The 26238-nt window shown below is 40.9% G+C and overlaps 2 protein-coding genes across 2 annotated transcripts; one reads left to right on the forward strand and one right to left on the reverse strand.

The window, feature by feature from the left end:
- The first annotated feature begins 746 nt into the window (after positions 1-746).
- LOC140244347 (uncharacterized) lies at positions 747-1527 on the forward strand. The gene is made up of 2 exons (XM_072323989.1): positions 747-1054; positions 1205-1527. The coding sequence occupies exons 1-2, from the start codon at positions 747-749 to the stop codon at positions 1479-1481; spliced, it is 585 nt and encodes a 194-aa protein (XP_072180090.1). The 3' UTR covers positions 1482-1527.
- A 12423-nt stretch (positions 1528-13950) lies between these two features.
- LOC140244696 (2-acylglycerol O-acyltransferase 1-like) lies at positions 13951-19303 on the reverse strand. The gene is made up of 5 exons (XM_072324311.1): positions 19164-19303; positions 17868-18208; positions 16130-16304; positions 15078-15277; positions 13951-14105 (listed from the first exon to the last, which is right to left on the reverse strand). Exons 1-5 carry the CDS (start codon positions 19301-19303, stop codon positions 13951-13953), a joined length of 1011 nt encoding a protein of 336 aa, XP_072180412.1.
- Between the last annotated feature and the right edge of the window lie 6935 nt (positions 19304-26238).

A 26238-nucleotide genomic window follows, 5' to 3' on the forward strand; every position in this document is an offset into this window, starting at 1 on the left:
CATGGACAGACGCATAGGATGCATCATCTTCACAAAGTGTAACACCTGTGACCACTGCACAGAACACCCTCCTTCGATGAATGCCGACGACCTACGCATCTTCAGGGAATTTCCTTTGCCATCGTCATCTACAGCAACACTGGGACACTTCGTCACATTCGCGGAAGCTCTTCAAGCGCCCAGTGTACCACTATGCCAGCATATGCCCCTGTTCCAGGAGAAGGGGCTTGGTCGGTGCAACCGCGACGGATGCCGCTACGTCTTCACCAGTAAAAAAGATGTGAACGACCACCGACTGAAGTTTCACACTTTTGGCTTCTCACCTACAAACTGCAGCCTGACAAGGTTAATATTGTCTGTAGGTAAACGTGCATGGACCTGAATTTGTGTTGGATTGATGTCATTGATTTTCACCAAATTAAAGGTATTCATGCAGTGGGCATGTGGAGCAATGCCTTCTGTAAGAGAGAGCATGTGCGGCAAGGAGATCGAGCAAATCGTAGCAAAAATTGACTCCTAGAATGGAAATCTTGACGGCATCACAAGATATTCAGGGTTTGTGACTGTGTGCCTGGATGTGTACAGGTATGTACTGGACACTGCATATTTCCAATATCACTAACAGTATGGGGTGGAATAAATGAAGCATCGTTACAACTGGCTGAAATTCATCAATTGTGGGATAGCTACGAATTGGTGGCTGGTCTTAAAGATAAAAATGATAAGATATGATATGTGACTCCACGATGAACCCTGTGGAGCATCTCTGGGCCCCCTGCACCAAGGCCTTGACCAGCGTCTACTTGCCATCCACCTTACCCGGTGAGGAGCAACCCCCATATCGCCAGAGCATCGCCGAACAGGAGAAGACACAGAAAGAGCGCTCCATCTTCGATGCTGCAATGACGAACATCAGAGACATTCACTGGCGGCACCTTTCTTTCTCAGGCAAGCGGGTGCTAGTTGACACAGAGCCCAGCGGTGGAGAGCAGCAGCCATACGGAGCAGACTACGACTACATCAAAGCCATCATCAGGGGATCAGCCAGGACACTGTGAGGGAGCACCATCGACGAGGAATATACCTTCATCCACCAGCACATGGACAGACGCATATGATGCATCATCTTCACAAAGTGTAACACCTGTGACCACTGCACAGAACACCCTCCTTCGATGAATGCCGACGACCTACGCATCTTCAGGGAATTTCCTTTGCCATCGTCATCTACAGCAACACCGGGACACTTCGTCACATTCGCGGAAGCTCTTCAAGCGCCCAGTGTACCACTATGCCAGCATATGCCCCTGTTCCAGGAGAAGGGGCTTGGTCGGTGCAACCGCGACGGATGCCGCTACGTCTTCACCAGTAAGAAAGATGTGAACGACCACCGACTGAAGTTTCACACTTTTGGCTTCTCACCTACAAACTGCAGCCTGACAAGGTTAATATTGTCTGTAGGTAAAAGTGCATGGACCTGAATTTGTGTTTGGATTGATGTCATTGATTTTCACCAAACCAAAGGAATTCATGCAGTGGGCATGTGTAGCAATGCCTTCTGTAAGAGAGAGCATGTGCGGCAAGGAGATCGAGCAAATCGTAGCAAAAATTGACTCCTAGAATGGAAATCTTGACGGCATCACAAGATATTCAGGGTTTGTGACTGTGTGCCTGGATGTGTACAGGTATGTACTGGAGACTGCATATTTCCAATATCACTAACAGTATGGGGTGGAATAAATGAAGCATCGTTACAACTGGCTGAAATCCATCAATTGTGGGATGGCTACGAATTGGTGGCTGGTTTTAACGATAAAAATGATAAGATATGATATGTGACTCCACGATGAACCCTGTGGAGCATCTCTGGGCCCCCTGCACCAAAGCCTTGACCAGCGTCTACTTGCCGTCCACCTTACCTGGCGAGGAGCAACCCCCATGTCGCCAGAGCATCACCGAACAGGAGAAGACACAGAAAGAGCGCACCATCTTCGATGCTGCAATGACGAACATCAGAGACATTCACCAGCGGCACCTTTCTTTCTCAGGCAAGCGGGTGCTAGTTGACGCAGAGCCCAGCGGTGGAGAGCAGCAGCCATACGGAGCAGACTACGACTACGTCAAAGCCACCATCAGGGGATCAGCCAGGACACTGTGAGGGAGCACCATCGACGAGGAATATACCTTCATCCACCAGCACATGGACAGACGCATAGGATGCATCATTTTCACAAAGTGTAACACCTGTGACCACTGCACAGAACACCCGCCTTCGATGAATGCGGATGACCTACGCATCTTCAGGGAATTTCCTTCGCCATCGTCATCTACAGCAACACCGGGACACTTCGTCACATCCGCGGAAGCTCTTCAAGCACCCAGTGTACCACCATGCCAGCATATGCCCCTGTTCCAGGAGGAGGGGCTTGGTCAGTGCAACCGCGACGGATGCCGCTACGTCTTCACCAGTAAGAAAGATGTGAACGACCACCAACTGAAGTTTCACACTTTTGGCTTCTCACCTACAAACTGCAGCCTGACAAGGTTAATATTGTCTGTAGGTAAAAGTGCAGGGACCTGAATTTGTGTTTGGATTGATGTCATTGATTTTCACCAAACTAAAGGAATTCATGCAGTGGGGATGTGTAGCAATGCCTTCTGTAAGAGAGAGCATGTGCTGCAAGGAGATCGAGCAAATCGTAGCAAAAATTGACTCCTAGAATGGAAACCTTGACGGCATCACGGAACATCCAGGGTTTGTGAGTGTGTGCCTGGATGTGTACAGGTATGTGCTGGAGACTGCATATTTCCAATATCACTAACAGTATGGGGTGGAATAAATGAAGCATCGTTACAACTGGCTGAAATCCATCAATTGTGGGATGGCTACGAATTGGTGGCTGGTCTTAAAGATAAAAATGATAAGATATGATATGTGACTCCACGATGAACCCCATGGAGCATCTCTGGGCCCCCTGCACCAAGACCTTGACCAGCGTCCACTTGCCGCCCACCTTACCCTGAATATCACTCTAAACAAGTTAATGACCGTGGAAAAGACACAAAGAAACTCCTTCAGGTTGTAAACAAGCTTCTTGGCAGAAAACAGAAATCCCCTCTACCTGAGTATGATTCTGACAAAGAATTGGCTAACCAATTTAATCGGGTTTTCGTCGATAAGATAGCGAATATACGCTTATCCTTACCATGTGTTTGTGTGGTTAAAAATGAAGCTGAAGTTGCAACTACTTCAAAATTAGACTCACTAAATCCAAACTCTGTAACTGAGGTTAAGAATATGATTATGAAGTCTCCAAATAAGTCATGTAAATTAGACCCTTTTTGTACGAATCTGATAAAAAAATGTGTATCAGTGACTGCCCCTGCCATTACGAGCATAATAAATGGCAGTTTTGCAACAGGTGTTGTGCCATATGAATTGAAAACAGCGGTGATATTTCCAACCCTCAAAAGACCTCATTTAGATAAGAACATGTTAAACAATCATCGACCAATTTCAAACCTGCCATTTGTTAGCAAAGTTATGGAACGTGTTTCCTTTTCATGCCTACGAGACTACTTGCGGGAGAATGATTTTCTTGATAGCCACCAATCAGCGTATCGCCCTGATCATAGTGTAGAGACATTACTTACTGACCTAACTGATCAATGTTTGAGACAGATGGATGCTGGGAATATCACTGCAGTTGTTTTACTTGATATGTCGGCAGCTTTTGATACTGTTGACCATTCCATTCTCACCCAGACTCTCAGATCTGTTGGTGTCACAGGACTTGCATTAAAGTGGTTTCAATCTTACCTTACCAGCCGTTCACAATATGTTAAGATCAATGACAGTAACTCTGATCCAGCTGCACTACTTGCGGTGTCCCGCAAGGGTCTGTAGGTGGACCACTTCTATTCTCACTATATCTTTCAAGGATTAGACACATTATTGAAAGACACGACATTCAGTATCACTGTTATGCAGATGATATACAAATATTTGTATCTTTTTCACCAACCAGGACTGAACTCTCTGAAGCTGTAAAACGATTGGAATTACGTATTGATGATGTTAAGGCATGGATGGAAAGAAATGGTCTCAAATTTAATGGCAGTAAGTCAGAATTTATTCTGATAGTATCCAAACAGATGTTGTCTAAAGTGAATTCTGATACATGTTATTTAGAATTGGCAATAGTAATATCAAGCCTTCGAACAAAGTTCGTAATCTTGGTGTTGTTTATGATGCAAATCTGACGTTCAAAGATCATATTTCGTATGTATCCCAATCTATAAGATTTCATTTGCGTAACCTGGGCTCAATTCAGAGATACTTAACTAGATCAGCAGCAGAAAAACTGATGCATACTCTTATTTCGTCTCGTCTAGATTTCTGCAATTCTCTGTTTTGCAGCCTTCCACAAAAAGAACTCAGTAAACTGCAATGTCTTCAGAATTGTGCCGCTAGATTACTTACTTTCAAGAAGAAAACTGTGCATACCACCCCAATACTTCGGTCCCTACACTGGCTTCCTGTAGAAAAACATATTAACTCAAGATTCTTCTTCTTGGTTACTGTACATTGCACAAATTTGCCCCTGTCTACTTTCAAAATACTCTTCATCTTCACCAACCACCACATAATCTCCGTTCATCAAACTCGCTAAAATTACAGGTACCTCGAATCAAGCATAATTGGGGGGATCGGGCTTTTTCATATATGGGCCTAAAACTACGGAATGGCCTACCAAAATCTCTTACAGAAGCATCTTCCATTGATGGTTTCAAAAAGAATCTTGAGACATATATTTTCAATTTAAATTGACAATATTGTATACCTGTATGTATAGTATGTGTACGTATATAGGCCTATTGTTTGTTGGTTTATTGTCTTACTATTTTTGTGATACTGTTGTAATGTGACACAATATGTACTCTGTTCTATAGCGCCTCGAGTATCTTTTTTAGGTAGAAATGTGCGCTTTATAAGAGTCTCACTATTACTATTATTATCATTACCCAGCGAGGAGCAAAACCCCCATGTCGCCAGAGCATCACCGAACAGGAGAAGACACAGAAAGAGCGCACCATCTTCGATGCTGCAATGAGGAACATCAGAGACATTCACTGGCGGCACCTTTCTTTCTCAGGCAAGCGGGTGCTAGTTGACGCAGAGCCCAGCAGTGGAGAGCAGCAGCTATACGGAGCGGACTACGACTACGTCAAAGCCACCATCAGGGGATCAGCCAGGACACTGTGAGGGAGCACCATCAACGAGGAATATACCTTCATCCACCAGCACATGGACAGACGCATAGGATGCATCATCTTCACAAAGTGTAACACCTGTGACCACTGCACAGAACACCCTCCTTCGATGAATGCCGACGACCTACGCATCTTCAGGGAATTTCCTTTGCCATCATCATCTACAGCAACACCGGGACACTTCGTCACATTCGCGGAAGCTCTTCAAGCGCCGAGTGTACCACCATGCCAGCATATGCCCCTGTTCCAGGAGAAGGGGCTTGGTCGGTGCAACCGCGACGGATGCCGCTACGTCTTCACCAGTAAAAAAGATGTGAACGACCACCGACTGAAGTTTCACACTTTTGGCTTCTCACCTACAAACTGCAGCCTGACAAGGTTAATACCGGTATTGTCTGTAGGTAAAAGTGCATGGACTTGAATTTGTGTTTGGATTGATGTCATTGATTTTCACCAAATTAAAGGTATTCATGCAGTGGGCATGTGTAGCAATGCCTTCTGTAAGAGAGAGCATGTGCGGCAAGGAGATCGAGCAAATCGTAGCAAAAATTGACTCCTAAAATGGAAATCTTGACGGCATCACAAGATATTCAGGGTTTGTGACTGTGTGCCTGGATGTGTACAGGTATGTACTGGAGACTGCATATTTCCAATATCACTAACAGTATGGGGTGGAATAAATGAAGCATCGTTACAACTGGCTGAAATCCATCAATTGTGGGATGGCTACGAATTGGTGGCTGGTTTTAACGATAAAAATGATAAGATATGATATGTGACTCCACGATGAACCCCGTGGAGCATCTCTGGGCCCCCTGCACCAAAGCCTTGACCAGCGTCTACTTGCCGTCCACCTTACCCGGCGAGGAGCAACCCCCATGTCGCCAGAGCATCACCGAACAGGAGAAGACACAGAAAGAGCGCACCATCTTCGATGCTGCAATGACGAACATCAGAGACATTCACAGGCGGCACCTTTCTTTCTCAGGCAAGCGGGTGCTAGTTGACGCAGAGCCCAGCAGTGGACAGCAGCAGCTATACGGAGCGGACTACGACTACGTCAAAGCCACCATCAGGGGATCAGCCAGGACACTGTGAGGGAGCACCATCAACGAGGAATATACCTTCATCCACCAGCACATGGACAGACGCATAGGATGCATCATCTTCACAAAGTGTAACACCTGTGACCACTGCACAGAACACCCTCCTTCGATGAATGCCGACGACCTACGCATCTTCAGGGAATTTCCTTCGCCATCATCATCTACAGCAACACTGGGACACTTTGTCACATTCGCGGAAGCTCTTCAAGCGCACAGTGTACCACCATGCCAGCATATGCTCCTGTTCCAGGAGAAGGGGCTTGGTCGGTGCAACCGCGACGGATGCCGCTACGTCTTCACCAGTAAAAAAGATGTGAACGACCACCGACTGAAGTTTCACACTTTTGGCTTCTCACCTACAAACTGCAGCCTGACAAGGTTAATATTGTCTGTAGGTAAACGTGCATGGACCTGAATTTGTGTTTGGATTGATGTCATTGATTTTCACCAAATTAAAGGTATTCATGCAGTGGGCATGTGTAGCAATGCCTTCTGTAAGAGAGAGCATGTGCGGCAAGGAGATCGAGCAAATCGTAGCAAAAATTGACTCCTAGAATGGAAATTTTGACGGCATCACAAGATATTCAGGGTTTGTGACTGTGTGCCTGGATGTGTACAGGTATGTACTGGAGACTGCATATTTCCAATATCACTAACAGTATGGGGTGGAATAAATGAAGCATCGTTACAACTGGCTGAAATCCATCAATTGTGGGATGGCTACGAATTGGTGGCTGGTTTTAACGATAAAAATGATAAGATATGATATGTGACTCCACGATGAACCCCGTGGAGCATCTCTGGGCCCCCTGCACCAAAGCCTTGACCAGCGTCTACTTGCCGTCCACCTTACCCGGCGAGGAGCAACCCCAATGTCGCGAGAGCATCACCGAACAGGAGAAGACACAGAAAGAGCGCACCATCTTCGATGCTGCAATGACGAACATCAGAGACATTCACTAGCGGCACCTTTCTTTCTCAGGCAAGCGGGTGCTAGTTGACGCAGAGCCCAGCGGTGGAGAGCAGCAGCTATACGGAGCGGACTACGACTACGTCAACGCCATCATCAGGGGATCAGCCAGGACACTGTGAGGGAGCACCATCGACGAGGAATATACCTTCATCCACCAGCACATGGACAGACGCATAGGATGCATCATTTTCACAAAGTGTAACACCTGTGACCACTGCACAGAACACCCTCCTTCGATGAATGCGGACGACCTACGCATCTTCAGGGAATTTCCTTCGCCATCGTCATCTACAGCAACACCGGGACACTTCGTCACATTCGCGGAAGCTCTTCAAGCACCCAGTGTACCACCATGCCAGCATATGCCCCTGTTCCAGGAGGAGGGGCTTGGTCAGTGCAACCGCGACGGATGCCGCTACGTCTTCACCAGTAAGAAAGATGTGAACGACCACCAACTGAAGTTTCACACTTTTGGCTTCTCACCTACAAACTGCAGCCTGACAAGGTTAATATTGTCTGTAGGTAAAAGTGCATTGACCTGAATTTGTGTTTGGATTGATGTCATTGATTTTCACCAAACTAAAGGAATTCATGCAGAGGGGATGTGTAGCAATGCCTTCTGTAAGAAAGAGCATGTGCTGCAAGGAGATCGAGCAAATTGTAGCAAAAATTGACTCCTACAATGGAAACCTTGACGGCATCACAAGATATTCAGGGTTTGTGACTGTGTGCTTGGATGTGTACAGGTATGTGCTGGAGACTGCATATTTCCAATATCACTAACAGTACGGGGTGGAATAAATGAAGCATCATTCCAACTGGCTGAAATTCCATCAATTGTGGGATAGCTACGAATTGGTGACTGGTCGTAAAGATGAAATCTTGAAAAAAGCATGAATCCCAACATATTATACCTCTATGGAAAGGTAATTTTATGAATATTATGTTTAAATAACGCTTTTACATCAAATTCAATCAGGTAAAACAGAAAACCTGATTTTAGGACTCGTTTCTGCATTGCACAGTTATATCAGTTTTGGAACAGTCCAGTAATTTTTTTTTATGATGTCACTGAAGGGAACTGTGCAGAACACAACGTCATTACACTACATGCTGTTCACAGTAAATCCATCAAAATCCCTACCTTCAAAGATCAGCTTTTTGAACCTCCATCTCCAGAAAAAATAGTTACTGGTCGATTATATTTCAATTTGAAGTGTACCTTGAATATTTCCTTGTTTCCTTCCCTCAATGCCCTCTAAACTATCCAAAATATTGACTTAAAATGACCTAAATAAGCCAGTTCGTAATTAGCTCATGGGCACGTTGGTACAAATGACCTTTCTTTTTTCTCAGTTGGTTACGCACTTCAATCGTTTTCAGAGAGACATTATGAGTACCGGTAAGCTTGCCCGACGTAATAATTCATGGAATTCGTGTTCACACAATGAATGAACTTGCGTAGACCACGTGACCAGAATGGTCTGTCAATCAACCGTCGGGGAAGCATCCATTTCATTGTTTTGCATTGAATGCATTAAAAAACTGTTTTATTCTTATTGCCAAATACCAGGTTTGCTGTCAGGTGGATGTACTGGCAAGCAACATTTACAAGGATGCATGAATAATCATTGTATGACAGATGTTTATCTCAGTGAATTTAAAAACCAACTTGCCTCTTGGTACAAATGACCTTTTTTTGCTCATGCGCAAAGTGGAACTACGAACTGGCTTATTGCCCGAACTGACGACGGCGAGAGGACAACCGCCGCGCACCCAGCCATTCACAGCCTGCTCAATCTCATTTGTTTTCCTCATGCAAGTGCATTGTTTTTCGTAACTTAAGTCAATGTCATCGAAAAAAATGTGTGTTTACATGGAATAACACGAATAACCACAAAGCGTCAGTGGGTGCTATCTACAGCTGTACGGAGTGCTCAATTTCAGATTTTCTGCCGCAGTTTTGGAGGAGGTTTGAACACTTGCCAGGCGATGATTCGACTGTGATAATAGCCCCACATGTACATCCACATGTATGTACACCAATTACATAATTCAGTCGAACCTGAAAAGCTGTAGATCCATATATCGTGACGATTTCACTTCAACACACTATAGGATGCACACATTATACTATCGATTTCCCGTGCACTCGCAATGGCTTCATCGTCATAAACATAAATATAAACCTGCAATTATTGTATCAATGGTCATGATATTCATATGTCCAGAACGCTGACACTCTGATTATTTCATTTCCAGTACTGGATGTGTAAAATTACAACATTTGCTATTCTTAATCCATGAATGAAAGCAAACAAACAAATTGATTTTGTAACTTTTGGATTACTGTACTTCACTTCTGCTGAGTACTATGACTGCACTGTGCATTGAATGGCAGCATGTCATATACCATTTTAAAGAGAATTTTATCTTCTTTCAGATGACATATAACTTGTCTATGTTTTGTTCATTGCTTGCTAATGGAGAGTGATTGTTCAGAGAGTTGTCTGCCTGTTGGCATGTGTGCGCAAACGGTGCTGGGCCACTGCGGTGTTTGTTTACACAAGTACGTTGGCCCGATATGGGTTAATCTACATACATGGAGCTGTTACCAGTGGGAAAAAGTGGTTATACCCTAAAAAGGTTTTGTTTGATAAATACTAATAACTAAGTTGAATTTAGTAGGAATTGTTTGCTTGTTTGTTTGTTGTTGTTGTTGTTGTTGTTGTTGTTGTTGTTGTTTATTTTTTTTTTTTTTGGGGGGGGGGTATTTTCTTTTTTTTTAACCTGTTGGTGTAATCTTCGGTACAGAGTTCTATTATTTTTTTTTTTTTTTTCTTCTCGTAATACAGGGTACGGAGAAGAAGAAGAGGTCATCTAGGTTTCGCTGTATGGTGTATGGATGCAGCAACACCTACCAGGAAGGCTACTTCATCCACAACATGCCGGGAAAGATGCTGGGTGAGAATGAAAACTTCTCGGCATACACCAAAAAGCTTGGTTAAACTTTAATGCAAAAAAAAGGAAATTGGAAATGAGAGATTTCCTGAGGTATAGGAAGATATCGATATGTAGTGGGCACTTCACTGAGGAGGACTACAAGACTACCCAGGTGCAAATGTTTCAGAGAGGGATTCGGTCCAAGACTCCATCCTTAAGTCCAGAAGCCGTCCCGACAGTTGTCGATGCTGTCCATCCATTCCCCCCCCCCCCCCCCCATCATGGTTCATCCCATTAGCGTTGGCCTCTCCACTTCCAATGGATGAGACAGCATCAACATCCTCATCTGGACCGTCATCTTCAAGAGAGGCTGCACAAATGGATGAGGCTGGTCACGCCAGTGGAAGTGAGGCTGAACACCCAAGTGAGGCCGGACAAACAAGTAGTGAGACTAAATCAAGTTCTCTGAAGCGTAAACGGAGTGACTCTAACTATATTAGGAGACAGGTAAAGCTGAATTAGAACAATAAATGAAATACGGCTAGAGCACTCTTTACCCTGAAACACCAGTTATTGAAATTTTCCTAACATCAATTTACCTAAAAACAGTTTGCAACTCGGTTGACAAGTTACATTTAATTCTTTTATCCAGTGTATTCCAGTATTCTTTTCTATTTTGAAGGGTCCACAGCTTGCAAGCTGTGTTACTCAAGGACCTCTCCATTTCTTGGAAAACAGATGATTTGTCTAACTTTGAAAAATTTATCTTTATTTGTTCATTGTTGTAGTTGTGATTCCCTAATTTGAAATCTTTTTACACTGCATTGCTGTGCACCAAATGATTGATTTTGTTGATATTTGTACAATTGTACGTTTTCGTTATATTTCAATAAAGAAATTGTATGTTGAAAATTGAAATTGAATGTCAGAGTTTATAATCCTATACCGCCTAATGATTTTATACAGATGTGAATGATTAGTGCTTGAAAAGATCCTAATGCAGTATGTTCATGTAGTTTTTGTTCAATACTTTGAAAGAATTAGAAACTTCATCAAAACCTTACATTTTCTTTTCCTTTTGCAGGGAAGTCAAGCTGATCTGTTCAGAGCATGATCGAAAAGTTGAGGAAGATCTGGCCAGAGAAAGAGCCAAGGATATCTTTGATCGGTCCAAAGGGGAGCAGTGTTCAGAAGAAGATAAGATATGAGTAGTAACATATGTGACTGCCATTGGGTCAGAAGCCCCAGATATTAACAACGTATTCAGGTCTGTTGCAGTCTGGAATAGTACTTCACTTGGAAGGCTATATCAACAAGGGTGAAAGGCTGTCCCATCAAAATAACTTTAAGATCGTGGGTCTCAAGGAAGCACCAACTACATCTACAACCACATCTGCAACTACAGGCCAGGAAAATTGTGTTTCCATCTTGAAAGGGATTCTTCATGATTAGGTCAATGTAAATGTGAAGGTCGAGAGAGCCCTCCGTGATGGTGTCAAGCGAGACGATCGCCCATGCCACATCCTTATGAAGACCCTCCCTTATGAAGATCATGAAAACCACTAGGGTCAAGCTGAAGAATGCAGGTTTCTTCTATGTTGATGATTTACATGAATATACATCGTGGGATTAAAAGCATTACTTATACATCTAGTTATGATTTCAGTAACACCTACAATATTCTATAGAATCACTGAATGAAGGTAAGTATTCAGTAAATGAAGTCACCAGATTGATTTTTCATGCTAACGTCAAGCCCTGATCAAACTTGTTGGAGCACAAAAAAGACAGAGATGCGTCTCTCTTAATAGTAAAGGCAGCATTGTTCTGCGGGCTCACAGAGCAATTGCACAGGGTATAATACCAGTCTGTCCTCTCATGTTATTAGTATGTAACCTCTTTGTATTTAACATGCACCCTTTTCCAAATTCACATTTCCATTCACTGATAGCTGGTTGAAAAAAAAAAAAAAATCCTGGGGGCCTTTCACATAGAACTTTAAAGTTAATTACGATCAACTTCAGATTATTGTGGTACGTTGTATACTGCTGTGTCTTCAATATCATTCTAACTTCAAAATGAAAATTTTTGAGACTTTCACATAGAGCCATTAATATGCAAAATGAAATAAATGACACAGGATTTTTTTTTCTGTTAATCTTGATAACAATCTGAACTGGTTTCTTAAAACACTTAATATAACTGAACTGGGAAATCAATGACATACCATAATTTGAAGTTGATTTTGACCTTTAAAACCAATTTAAATTCTTTGTAAAACGTCCCCCTGATTAGAATAGAAAGAACAGCCTGCAGATGAGCTGATCACACAATGAAAGTGCATACAGGGAGCTGCCCGCTCTTTAAAATCCTCTACAATTGTACCTTACGCAATATATTTACTATTAGACAGAAAACTCACACACCATTATGCATTCTTCTAAATTGCTTCATATTCATGGGGGCGCTGTGGCATAGTGGCTAAGACTCTCGACTCCCGATCGGAGGACCCCGAGTTCGAATCCCAGGAGGTCTATCGTACCCTGAATTGATTACCCTGGTAACAAATGGTGAACCGAAGCCCTCGGCGATTGTGCAGAGATTTTAAATTCAACACCAGGGTACAGAAAGAGAGGGAGTCTCTCGCAGAGTTCTTGGCAGAACTGAAACAATTGGCTGTTTACTGTGAATTTGGTTCGATGCTGAAGGAGATGCTGTGAGATACGATGGTGTGTGGTGTGCGAGATGAATGAGTTCAAAGAAGGCTGCTGGCAGAACCCAACCTGAACTACGACAAGGCAAAGAAACTGTCCCTTGCCATTGAGATCGCAGACAAAAACACAGCAGATTTGTGTGGCACATGATCTGTTCTTCATATATAACAGGCAGGATATTAAAGTTTTCCCCAAGACTTTTTGAAAGTATACCACAGTACAACAGTCACTTTCTGGCACTGTTGTAAGCACTGTGCATATATGTGCATATCTCATTAACTCGTCCACATAAATTATCTAACAGACAGAAGTACTGATCAGAGAATGGTTTAAATCCTGAGCATTGTTCTTAAAAGACATAAAAGACTAAATTACAGTATGCTCACAGCAATCTTAAATTCATGACAAGAGACAGCACTGTAAATTCTAAATCAGTTTACATGATTTACAAAAGAAATCATTATTAATGACAGCCACAATGGTCTTTCTTTTTTGCATCAAATACTCACAGTGAAAATAGTTCTGATGTACTAAAGTGCTTGGAGCCACTCAGCAAGTGCTATGTTACTGTTGGCAACTGTTTATCATTTCAGAGAAAGCTCGATAAACCAATATCATTCTGAAGCAGATTTCACCTATTACCAAGTGCATAGATATTACATCATGCATCCAGCTAAAGGCATTCAAACACACACACAATACCTCCAATCAGCAAGTTAGCACCTTTCTTGGTAGTAAAAATCTGCCAATACCCTTTTCCTAGCTGTTCTCTGGAAGTTACATCACACTCGAAACACTTTGGTTCCTAGGCAACGATCACTTCAGAAGCTGCATCTTTGACACGTTGGCAGTGAAATTCCTGAGAGCTTAGTGTGAGGTCATGATTGTGATATTTCTTTTCCCTCCAAGAACTGGGCATCTTCACAGGTTCACTGAACACTCACTTTATTTGCAATACTACCTCCTCTTTGACGCCAAACTTGACCTTGTTCTCCTCAAAAAGCTCCCGCAGAGCATTGGCGTATGTGTGCCACAGAGAGTCAATGGCCTCGGGTGTCGGTTCGGACATCTTTTCCACAGGGATTGGGCGACCGACTGGAAGATTAAAGGAGGGGAAGAAGGAGTAACAGAATGCTTGGCTTACTTTGCTGGCATGACCCCTTCTGCTAGGTCTGTCACCTCAACCAACAGCTTTTTCTGCCAGGTCCGAAATGTCGATCTAAACCATTTTCAACTAGGTCTGTGCTCTCTATCCCACTTTTTTCTGGGTGTGCAACAAACATCGTCTATAGACTATCTATCATTTATTTTTTTAATCCCATCTCCCTCAAATTATACCCTTTCTTCTTCTCCACCTTTTCCTTCAATATTGCCCTGATCTGATGTATTACATTGGAATAAAGTTTGCCATGTTTCTAATAATGCTATCGTAAACATGTAAAAGCAATGAAGGAATACAGTAACATCTTGAAAACTGTCCTGTTTCTATAGTAATTCTGTGCAGCTGTGATACTGCTTGAAACAATGTTCAAAATTAAATGATTAAAAATAATGTCAAATGTTAAACTGATTATATTACAAATATCACTGGAAATAAAGTTACAGAATACATACAAATCACGTTAATAGAATTCACACTTGAATACAATCAATATAATGTTTGTGCAGAAAAATTCTATGCATGAAATTATTCATGGGGTTAATCTTCCAATACATGTGATTAAAAATTAGGCTTTGTCAGTATTCAGTAAAGTTGAAGAAATGCCAACTTATGAAATACTGTAAATGTGGTATACAATGTATTTTGCTGTGTAGAACCTGTTATGAATTTGTGCAAAACTGAACTCACTTGAAAATAAGAGCATGTACAAATATTTTTGGACATATCAAATATGTAAAAAATATTATTGTCTACAACAATCACATCAACTGAATCTCACCCATATCGGCAGAGCGGAGCAAAAATTAAATCACATGAAAGTATTTTTTATCTTCTTGTGGTCACTATTATCATAATTCTTTGGAGTTCTTATTCTAACATGGTGCACATCTTGACCATTTGCTCACCAACTGTGTTGACTTCTCTGCGGAAGGGCAGAGGCCCAAAGCTGTAGTTGAACACCCCTCTGCCATAGAAGAAAGGCGTGGCAAATCCTACGGCCTTCTGCATCTTTTCTTGCAGTCTGCGGGCGAGGGTTCCCTCCTCATTAGGAACCTGGTGGTAGAGGTCATTCTCACCAAAGGAGTAGCAGGGAACCAGATGGGCGCTGCCGGAAGAGGTTATCACCCAAAAATTTCATCTTCGAGCTCTCCTCCTTTATTATTTTTCTTCACTCTTTGGTTACATACAACCATACCAATCAGACTTTGTTCTTGTAAGATTCATTTCACACTATGGAAACAGCTATCAAGTAATTCATGGACAAATTGCATCAAGCACATCTAATAGCTTCTATTTCAAAAGCTTGTATCTTGATACAGATTATAAAATTAAATACTCCCTCATTTGCTGCTGGATGGTGAAAAATTGGTACTGCTTTTTGGGCAATGTACATTTTCCCTACACCCTTACAGTTTCAGAGTGTAGGACAATAAAACTTTCATTTGCGAACTAGGAATTCGCTTAAAACTTTCACCATTACTAACAAATTATCTTCATATGTACGTCCATGGAGTTATCACACACATGACGTAGAACTCCTTTGTATACTTAGTGTCTTGTATTACAGTGTATATGGGTAACTCGATTGAACACTAGTAAGCATCAAAATTTTGATTTCACACTAAGTGTTAAAATACATGTCACAAGTTCTGAAAATCTACAAATGAGAAATATCTACTGCACATAAATAGAGACATACTGTCAAAGAATACAATTTAGATAGAATGTGAATATCAACCACTTAAATCTTTTACGCATGCTGCAGTACATCATATGGGTCTAAAACCTATGCTTGTGTGTTCTTTCCTGATTGTGTGTTCTTTACAAATTAATGCCGTTTATCTGCCCACATTTTTTTATTTTTTTTTTTTTAATAAAGCTAGATCAGTACAGTAGGCCTATATCCTTTGAATTCTAATCAGTAAGAATGTAAAACTTAATAGTGAGAAAATCTCACCCATGCTGGAGAGCCTTTTTGATGAAACCTTTCCGTTGGGTCAGACACAGGACGTGGCGGCCAGCATGGGCCTCCAGAGACTCCCCTGCACCACCCAGTACGATGACCGCCGCACTGCCCCGCCCGGGTCCACCCGCCAGGTAGTCAATACTCTCCTTACACACATCGCACATACCTGAAGGAGAAGCAGAGAATTAAGGGTTAGCCCTTTAAACAAAACTTTGTTATAAATACCAGTTAACGTTTACATTCACAGCTTCCAATAGACATGACTGGATTAAATGTAATGTCAAACCAGAAATAAAGAGGAAACTGTTAATGAGGGAGATACATGTGTCCATGTATAGAGAAATCACCAATAGATAAGCATGATATGCATAGCATAGTATTGTTATGTAGAGAGAGAAAAAAAAATAACAAAAATAGAAGATGACCTAGAGAAAAGAAAAAAAAAATGGAATATACCTGAACAGAGAGGACAAACAGAGAAAAGACAGAATATGAAAGTGGCATACCATGAATGATAAAGGAATGTAATAAAAAAAAGGCAAACAAACAAAGTTGCAGCAATATAAAATGGCAAAATTAATTTATATTCTTTCCAAGACATGCATCATGTTTTAATTAGAGTTAGTTACATCAGTTTTCCTTACAATGGAACTTGTCTACTCCAGGTTGGAGTTAAGATATAAATAGTTGCACTAATGCAATATCTTCACAAAATTTGCATTCCAGTTGAAAGGCAATCAAGGATTATCAAGTATCTTTAATCAAATGAATTTTTTCTCACAAATACCACTGGTCATGTTTTGGTAAAAGACAGGGATAATGACATGGGTGTTATACTGTAGTCGCAAGGTTGCTTGCCAAGGTGCACAATATCATCATGGATTTGGGATATAAGCATTTTACCTCATGGCTACCACATGAGGATAGGGCAAAAGATAAAGGTGTTTACTGATTGGAACTGAGATTTCATATCTGTGACCTTTGCCATTTGTGAATGACAACTCTTTATCACCGTACGGCTGAATTTAATACTCTACTACTGATAATCATTTCATTGATCAGGGCAGTGCTTGTGCCATATAGTCTGTGCTATGCTTTACCATGTAAGTAGTGCACAAATGTGTGCAAGTCTAGAACTTCTTTTTTATTTTTATTTTCACAAGACTTCAGATATTGAGATGCCTTTGCCATTGAGCAACTCCGCTTTCATATATGCAAAGAGCTACAAGAGTGTAGTCTGTATAAACACTCATCACAAAATGATAAACATGGACTTAAAGGTCCAGTTTACCTTTGGAAGCAGTGACTTAAAAAATGTTCAAAATATCACATTTGTTGCATATGCGTAGGTCTGTTGCATCACAAAACATCCTACCATATAAAATTTTTGCCATAAAGCTTAAAAGCATAAGGAGATATCAGTGTTTTTCTCATTAAACTGTAGACTGTTCAGTCTGGAAACATTTTTATTATAACTATTGTTCATATTTTGTGTATTTCAAATTTTTGCAATGGTTGTAATGTTTCTATCCCTAACTCACATTTCAGAACTATTTTAAAGCACTAATGCTGGGTTTTTGTCTCATCTGCAAATGGTAAATTATGCCTTTAAAGGTTGCTGCTTCTATTAGGCTTGAAGGTCACTAACCAAACACACAAAACCACCTGACCACCTGCCTGCAATGTGTGTTACTGCACCAGTGTAAGAATGAAACAAAGCTTTCCTCACCTCCAGACATAAAGAAATCCCTGACAAGAGGGTATTTGTACATGACGGACAGAGTGCATAGATGGGAGCGAATGCCGGGAAAGATGGCGCTGAAACCTGTCCCCTCTGTTGAAAAGTTGACAAAGGCGCTAATGCTCATGATTCCATGGGGGTGGAAGCCAACAATGTAGTTATGACGAGGGTCGAGGTCTGTCGTTTTATGCAGTCTGACGGGGAAGTAGTCCGCCATCCTCTTCCAGACGCTCAAACTTCGCATGAACTGCGATCGCCGTCCACCCCTCTGCGGTGTGTCCCTGTCATAGTAGGCCCAGCCGAAAAGGAGGAGACTGACCCAAAAATACCTGAAAGGTACAAATTTAGGTTATGATAAAATGTTGGGATTGTACCAGGTGAGAGACAGTTACAGAGACATACAGCAGCAAAATGTGAGGTAAAAATGTTGCCTGATTCAAGGCCTACACTGTAGTCATATTCATAGCTTAAGTTACCTTACAGTTGTACTTCACTGAGCTAAGTTATCCGAGAGTGGGAAGAAATAAGCAGCAACAGATAAGTGTTACGTGCAATATCAACAGTGTCTAACTACAAATAGGACAGTAATCTGAAGAGCAGATTTTCTGTTTTCTGTTCCGGTTTCGGTATACTCAGAATTTACTGTACTCCACCGATTTAAGCAGATAAGCTTATCAATATAATCAAACTATAAAATTCAATTCCAGGTTTTGAATAATCTAAATCATCAAATCCAATATTCACTGATGATGATGTCAATCCATTTTCAAATTATCATCATCAAATAGAACCACTGTCACAGTTAGAGTCCAGATGTCTAGAGACCCTACTGCATTTATTATAATGAATTAGACTATCACTTAAGAATCTCAGAAAATCTTGCTTGTTTTCCCTAGCTGCATTCATTTCAGGATACAACACCATTCTAACGTTAGATCAAGTAGATCTACTTAAGTAGATCAGGGAGGCGGAGGTGACCTCCCTCTGATCTGAGTAGATATGGCAAATCGTTAAGTAGCCCGACATCTAACGTTAACGTTACAGACAACGTAAAGTGCCAGTGGATTGTTCTTTAAGGTAAAATTATCTGATTCAGCTGACTGAAAAATAGGTCTGTACGTGGATCGGGCATAGAATTAGAATAGAACCATGTTCCGAGAAGACTGCATCTGGAAAGAGCCAGTAAAGTTAAAAAAAAACAAAACAGATAAAAGACTCCTCCGGACTGACGGATTTGTCTGTCTTGTTCAGTTACACGTATGTACGTAGCTATGCTATGCATACCTTGTGATAAGCATGTAGAATAGGACAAACTGCGTCAAGAGTCGAGAGAACATGAAAAGCGACCACCACAGGAGCACCGATGCCGTCTCAAGACGACGATGAAGGGGCACGAAGAGAGGTGCAAATTTCGGCAGCTTCATCCCTGCAGCTTTCTTGGTTTTGGTGCGAATATTTCTTACCAACTTGACCCAGTAAATGTTGGCAATTGTATAGATCTACAATGTTACACTTTACGGCCCTATTGCCTAATGTTGACAGTCCTCCACTCACTCACGTCGCCTCACTCACTGCTGTGCTGGCTTCGCTGAGGTGTAGCGCCGAACGACAGGGGTCCTCTGTCGGTCACAGCATGCATGCACGCAGTGCAGTGGCGGCCAGGTTGGTCAGCGGTCCGTAACACTAACAGTAACGTTAGGGCTCCCTAGCTAGGCCGGGGATATCATAGATTATCTATATCAATAGGCAGCAGAGAGGCCCATTTTCATCTTACGATAGATACAAAATGCGTTCCTGTCGACCGATAATACAAAGCAGAAGATACAATAGCATATATCTGCTTGATTGGTTGGCGGCGGGTCAGTCAGATCAGAGTGGTGGATCGATCGTAAATCATTCGTACACAGCGTTGGCAGGTCCAAACAGAGCAAAATCACCAAAAAGCATGTGAAAAATCACCAAAAGCCATAAAAAAATCACCAAATTTGGAAAAGCGTTGGTAAGGCTTCAATTTCAAGACAAAATGATGTCAGTAAACCAACCTTTTATCAATCACTCTGCGCGAGTCTCGGTGCAATTTACGGCGCGCCGTATAGTCACACACACTAAATGCAAAATGTGCACGATGTGTATGGCCATGGATATATGAGTGTTTGTGTACGTATGGTCAGTGGTGTTGAGTGACAAAAAAGGCACATGTTATGTTTCTACAGGAAATAAGGAGAAAACTTTGGGCAAAATGCATTTTTGTTTTCAATTAGAGTGATTATTTTTCATTGGTCTTTAAATCACCAAAAAATTACCAAAAATCACCAAATTTTGATTTGGTTACCAGGCTAACATTTTGTCACCAAACAAATTAAAAAATCACCAAATTCCACCCTTTTTGGTTACCGAAATCACCATCTGGCAACACTGTTCGTACACCGTACACCGTATCGTTCGTTCGTACGTCGAGGTACCGTACGTACCAAAGAGCGTAGAAGTGCGTAGAAGTGCGCCAAGATCTAGAGGGTCTGAAGCATAAACAGCGGCCATTTTAGGAAGCAAACCGCTGGATACGCGAGCATACGTGACCTATTAAGAGTGAACTCTGCCCCCATTTTATTTTTTTCAAAGCTTTATCAACAGTTTTGGCTAACAGTTTATGCTTGCAATTTTATGAAGTTTCTCGTATTATTTTCATACATGATAATTTGGTTGTGTATTACACTACAGTCTTAATACAGTTTATTCCTCATGACGAAATATTTGGACAATTTTCTATTGAAAATACTGAAATTTTCCCTTGAATGAAAGAAGAAAATCTTAATACAGGCTTGCAATTTTATGAAGTTTCTCGTATTATTTTCATACATGATAATTTGGTTGTGTATTACAGTCTTAATACAGTTTATTCCTCATGACGAAATATTTGGACAATTTTCTATTGAAATATTTGGACAATTTTCTATTGAAAATACTGAAATTTTCTATTGAATAAAAGAAGAAAATCTCCTTATCTCGGGAATGAGGAGACAACTTTTTTAGCTTTATCAACAGTTTTCTATTCAATTCTCTTTTTCAATTCAATTTTCTCGCTTAGGCTTGTAATCTTATGAAGTTTCTTGTATTATTTTCATATTTTGATAATTTGACTGATTTTATTGAAATATTTGGATAATTTTCTATTGAAAATACCGAAATTTTCTATTGAATAAAAGAAGAAAATCTCCTTATCTCGGGAATGAGGAGGCAACTTTTTTTTAGCTTTATCAACAGTTTATTATTCAATTCTCTTTTTCAATTCAATTTTCTTGCTACATGGTGACGAACTTTTTACAAGCCTAAAGGAGGCAACTTTTTTAGCTTTATCAACAGTTTTCTATTCAATTCTCTTTTTCAATTCAATTTTCTCGCTTAGGCTTGTAATCTTATGAAGTTTCTTGTATTATTTTCATATTTTGATAATTTGGCTGTGTATTACAGTTTATTCCTAATGACATTCATTTGTATGATTTTGCAGGTTTGTACAGGGACTGCTCGCGTGATCTGTCAGCGTCATTTTCTTCCTTTTTTTTAATGATTTTATGGGTGGTGTCATTAGATTTCATTCATTATTTGTGACATTGATTTGCTCATGGAATATCTGTGAATGTTTGTGTATTGGATGCACGTTGGTGCTTGCTGATATTTTTTATCACGGTGGTGCGCTGGTGTTGGGGGTTGGGTGCTGGTGTTCACGGTGATGACTGGTTCCTGGTGTGTGTGTGTGTGTGTGTGTGTGTGTGTGTGTGCTTTTGGTGTGTGGCGCTGGGGAGCGGTTCATTCGCGTCTGCTCATTGCGGCGAACGGGGAGAATTCCGCCCAACCATCCGGGGTGTGCCTTTCTTTTATTGACTCGGTTCAAGTTCAAAGTTCTGCTTGAGTGATTTTGGATTGCGTAGACTCTCACGCAAGTCACCTGCTCTGATACAATGAAATGAAAACGACGTATACAGCGTATTAACGGAAATGAATATCTTAAAGCGACTGGTCATAAAGACTAATTTTTTGACAATGTAAGGAATTTCTGTAAGTTCTGCTTGAGTGACTGGATTTCGTAGACTCTCACACAGGCCATCAGCTCTGGTACAATGAAATGAAAGCGGCGTATAGAGCTATTAAAGGAAATAAATATCTTAAAGCGACTGGTCACGAAAGACTAATTTTCTGCTAAACAGGAATACCGCGTTAATTTGAATACAGTATACAGTACTATAGTATGTGAAATCGCGAGGGATCTGACCAGAAGCTACAGGCCTACAAAATAATAATAATAATAAGTATAATGATATTTACCGAACGTTCGCACCTTCAATTTAGTCAAACAAAGACGCTTATGGTGTTATTAAAGATAGGAGAGAGAACACCTTGACTACAGAGACATAGCATCATTTCAGGACTATAGAATAATATAAGCAGACCTATGCAATAGGTGATCAGGCAGCCCTCAATTCCAAGCTAACACAAAATTCACTTGAAGAGCCAAAAGTGCATAAATTGGCTTAAAACTGACTAAACAAAACACTAAAACAAAACTCCGAAACGCACAATCAATCAAAGTCATAATTTGAGAGCTTTTCTCGACGTTGCGAACTAGAGTAAAACGTATTTTATTTCGCCGTTTTGATGAATGCTGCTGAACCCCAACCAGCATCAATTATCACAAAACCAGTGGCGCACATCATTATCGTGTACAGGTGTAAAGACCTATAAGTAGGTCTTTGTATAGGTAACAATCTAAGAGAGGAATAACACGTAGAAATATCGGGGAGGCCTATACTTTTGGATTTTACAGTATGTCAGTTTAACCTATTATGTGTACAATGAAAGAAAGGGATCATTAATTAGCTAAACAAGATGGGAAAAAGAGTGAGAAGAACTAAATGATGACAACCAGCTGCCCCTCAATTTTCCGAGCAAATGAAGGTATACATAATGAAAATGATTGATCTGATACAATTCGAAGTAAGCATGCTAGTAAAAGAACAGCAACATCAGCAACAGTAGTTGTTTTCCATATAACCTTGCACTATAGACAAAATATTTCACGATAGTAAGAATTCCACTGCAACTGCGATAAAGCAGAACCTCTCGCGGGCTTTTCTCTCAGGGTACACACACTATACAATCCACAAAAAATGATTGTCTGACCTGGTGAAGATTCCTTTTCCCAATAATAGTCCGTATAACTTCTTGATGTTGCAGCCATTCAGTGACTACAGCTCGTCGGTATGTGTTGCTGCCCGGAGTAATCCCATTCCTGGCAACATTGATACTAACCCAGCCAACTTACCAAACTTTGCCTTCCTTGTCCCCTTGGTAACCGAACCGTATCCCGCTGAATTCTCTTTGTTGTGACGATTCATTTGCATATCAAAGATTGTCGTATACTGAGGATTCCAGCCTACACGCATACCAGTCAGCTTACAAAATGTTATATTAATGGCGTCAACTGCTCTAGAAATTTATATCCTATCCCTGCAATTAGCCCTAACCCTTCTTGGTATATACAGAAGAAAAAAAAAACGATCAAACAAAACAAAACAAAGAAAAGACGATAGGAGGGAAAAATCTGTCTTTTGCTGTATATAATATTTGGGATTCATTACCAGCATACCGCACCGGAGGAATTCTTTCTTCATTTCCTATTCTAATTTCAGAGTAATAAGATGAACACTGGTTCTTGTGATATTAAGATGAACAGTTGACGACACTCGCCTATCTTAGTTTGTTTATAGCTCTTTCAACCTTATGTAATTCCCTTATCACCACTTGGGAGCAAAAAGGGGAGGCATGGTGCAAGGCATCATTTCACACCCATGTCTACTCAAAGGGGGTCTTTTTGATTTGAGGACAAATGAAAAAAAAAATCCTTCTATAGGCCTATATTTGTTTTTCTTTCGAGTTTTGTTTTGTCTTGTTCTTTTTTCTTTTCTTTTTTTTTTAACCAAAACTCATCTCTAATCAAGGGCGACTAAGGCAGTACTAACATTGGAGATGAAGCAGGATCGATGAGAGGTGGTTTTCCTACCTCCCCGTTCCATCTTTATATCTTACACCATATGGCCTGCCGGTTCTTAGGCGGTATGCATGATGTAGGCCTATAATTTCGCGAGTTCAACGCGCGATAGAGTGAATCCGATCCATTGATAAGTCTGATCGATTGAGATAGACATGATAATCAGTCACTTGTATTGAAAACTTTGATAATAGATAATCACGCAACAGAATAGGCCTTGAGAATTTTTGCTTTTAAATCAGCTGTACTACATTAGTCTGTCTCTATATAGTTATGAAATCGTGAACAACAACTACTAAGGAATTTAATGTCTGAATAAACAACAACTGATCAACAAAGACCTCGTGTAACCTGTCTCGTAAAGACCCCCCCCCCCCCCCGGGGGGGGGGGGGGGGCACAAGGCCCTGTGTTTTAGATTTTAACCAAAGAGCGTAGAAGTGCGCCAAGATGGTATACTCAGGCGATTTTACAGATAAAGAGGTGTAGTACGCCATGGAGCCCAACAGCGGCCATTTCAGAAACCAAACCGCTAGATTATCGCAAGCGTATCAATGACCTCCCTTTAATTTTCTCCATTCTAAGGGGCAAACAGCGGTATAGCATTGTTTAAGACCTCAGAATTCCATTTGGAAGCATCATTGTTACCTATAAAAATGAGAAAAAAAATGAAGAAATGTCCATTATTTTCGAATCTATAGTCCCTGAAAGTTCGAGATATATAGGCACTACTGAAACGGCCTTCTCGATCTCTCCATTCCTCCTTTCCTAGTAGATCTCTTTCTCTCTTTTGCATCTACTCTCTTGGCCTTATATCACACCTTCGGGAGGGGAGAGGAGGGGGAGGGGGACGTGTCCCCCCTGGATTTTTTTTTCCGGGGATCATCCCTCTTTATTTCCAAACTTGTAGTATTATTATTTTTTCTTATTTTTTAGCACTATAGAGCTTGTATCTGCAGTGGTAGCATGTTCAAAAGATTTCAGATTTTTTTAATGAAAATTCTCAAATATTCCATCAAAGACGTGAATCACATTGTTGAATTTTGATTCTGAAAATTCATATTCTTAGATCCACCTCTCATAAACTTACATATTGAAGACGCGCATAAATATGCCGATCCTGGATATAAAGAGGTCATGAACAACAACGAATTTAGCCATTCACATTTTCCCTACATTTCCTCTTTTTATCAAAAATCGCACATATTCCACCATAGTGTGCACCAACTCGTATAATATCAATTCTGAAAAATATAAAAGCTCCCTCTCGCCCACTCGCGACCTCAAATACAGAGTGCACTGTGAAGACCGACAACGTGGATCAAGAGGTGACTGCAGATATCACGATTCAGCCAATCACATTGTCCCAGAATATTTTCTCTTTGATTATATAAACATTTTAAATTCCACCAAAGTGGGTGCTGAGATTGCTGAATTTCTACATAAAAAAAAAACACACCAAATGCTCCGACGGGGTGGAAGGGGGGAGGGGGCAGTGGTGTATAGACAAGTCCTCAAATGAGACCGGTATTAAAATTTGGGGCCAACAGAGACGATCTGCAGGGCCCTGTTTCATAAAGCTGTTCGTAAAGTTACGAACAACTTACGAGCGACTGGTGATCAGTTCTGATGTGGTACACTTATCAGAATTTCCATAAATCAGCACAAGCAGTGATCACCAGTCGCTCGTAAGTCGGTCGTAAATATACGAACAGCTTTATGAAACACCCCCTGATATTGTGTATTGCGGCCAAGAAAGGCGATTAATACGTTCAACCACTCCCCCCCCCCCCCAAGATAACACACACATCACTACATGAATACACATGGCCACTTTACTCAGGAATATTTTTCTATTAGGACAAGAATGATTAACATTTTGTTATTATCAACAAGAAACATTGTTTTATGCGGGGATCAGTAATGTGAAAATATAAGGTGACGGCGACGAAGATCACGATTATAATAAAGAAGATAATGATAATACCAAGAAGAAGAATGTTGATAACTTCAGGACGGTACATGATTCAGCGACTGAAGCTTGTTCTGCCCATGTCAGTGCATCATATTAAACAATACATAATAAAAGTAATACAACTCGTCCGTTTGGTCCAATATGTTAATTCAAATTCAAATTCAAATTTTATTTTCACTTTCTTTTTTCAACAGAATGTACAAAAAATATATACATATATATTTGAAATTTGACATGCGCCATTGAAAATATACACAGCGATCCAAGGATAACAACATGTTCATCACACAAAAAAGAGACATACAATTCATAAATCTTAAAAGTGCCAACACACTGTGAAAAT

Source organism: Diadema setosum, chromosome 21 (genome assembly GCF_964275005.1).
Source record: "Diadema setosum chromosome 21, eeDiaSeto1, whole genome shotgun sequence".
Lineage (NCBI taxonomy): Eukaryota > Metazoa > Echinodermata > Echinoidea > Diadematoida > Diadematidae > Diadema > Diadema setosum.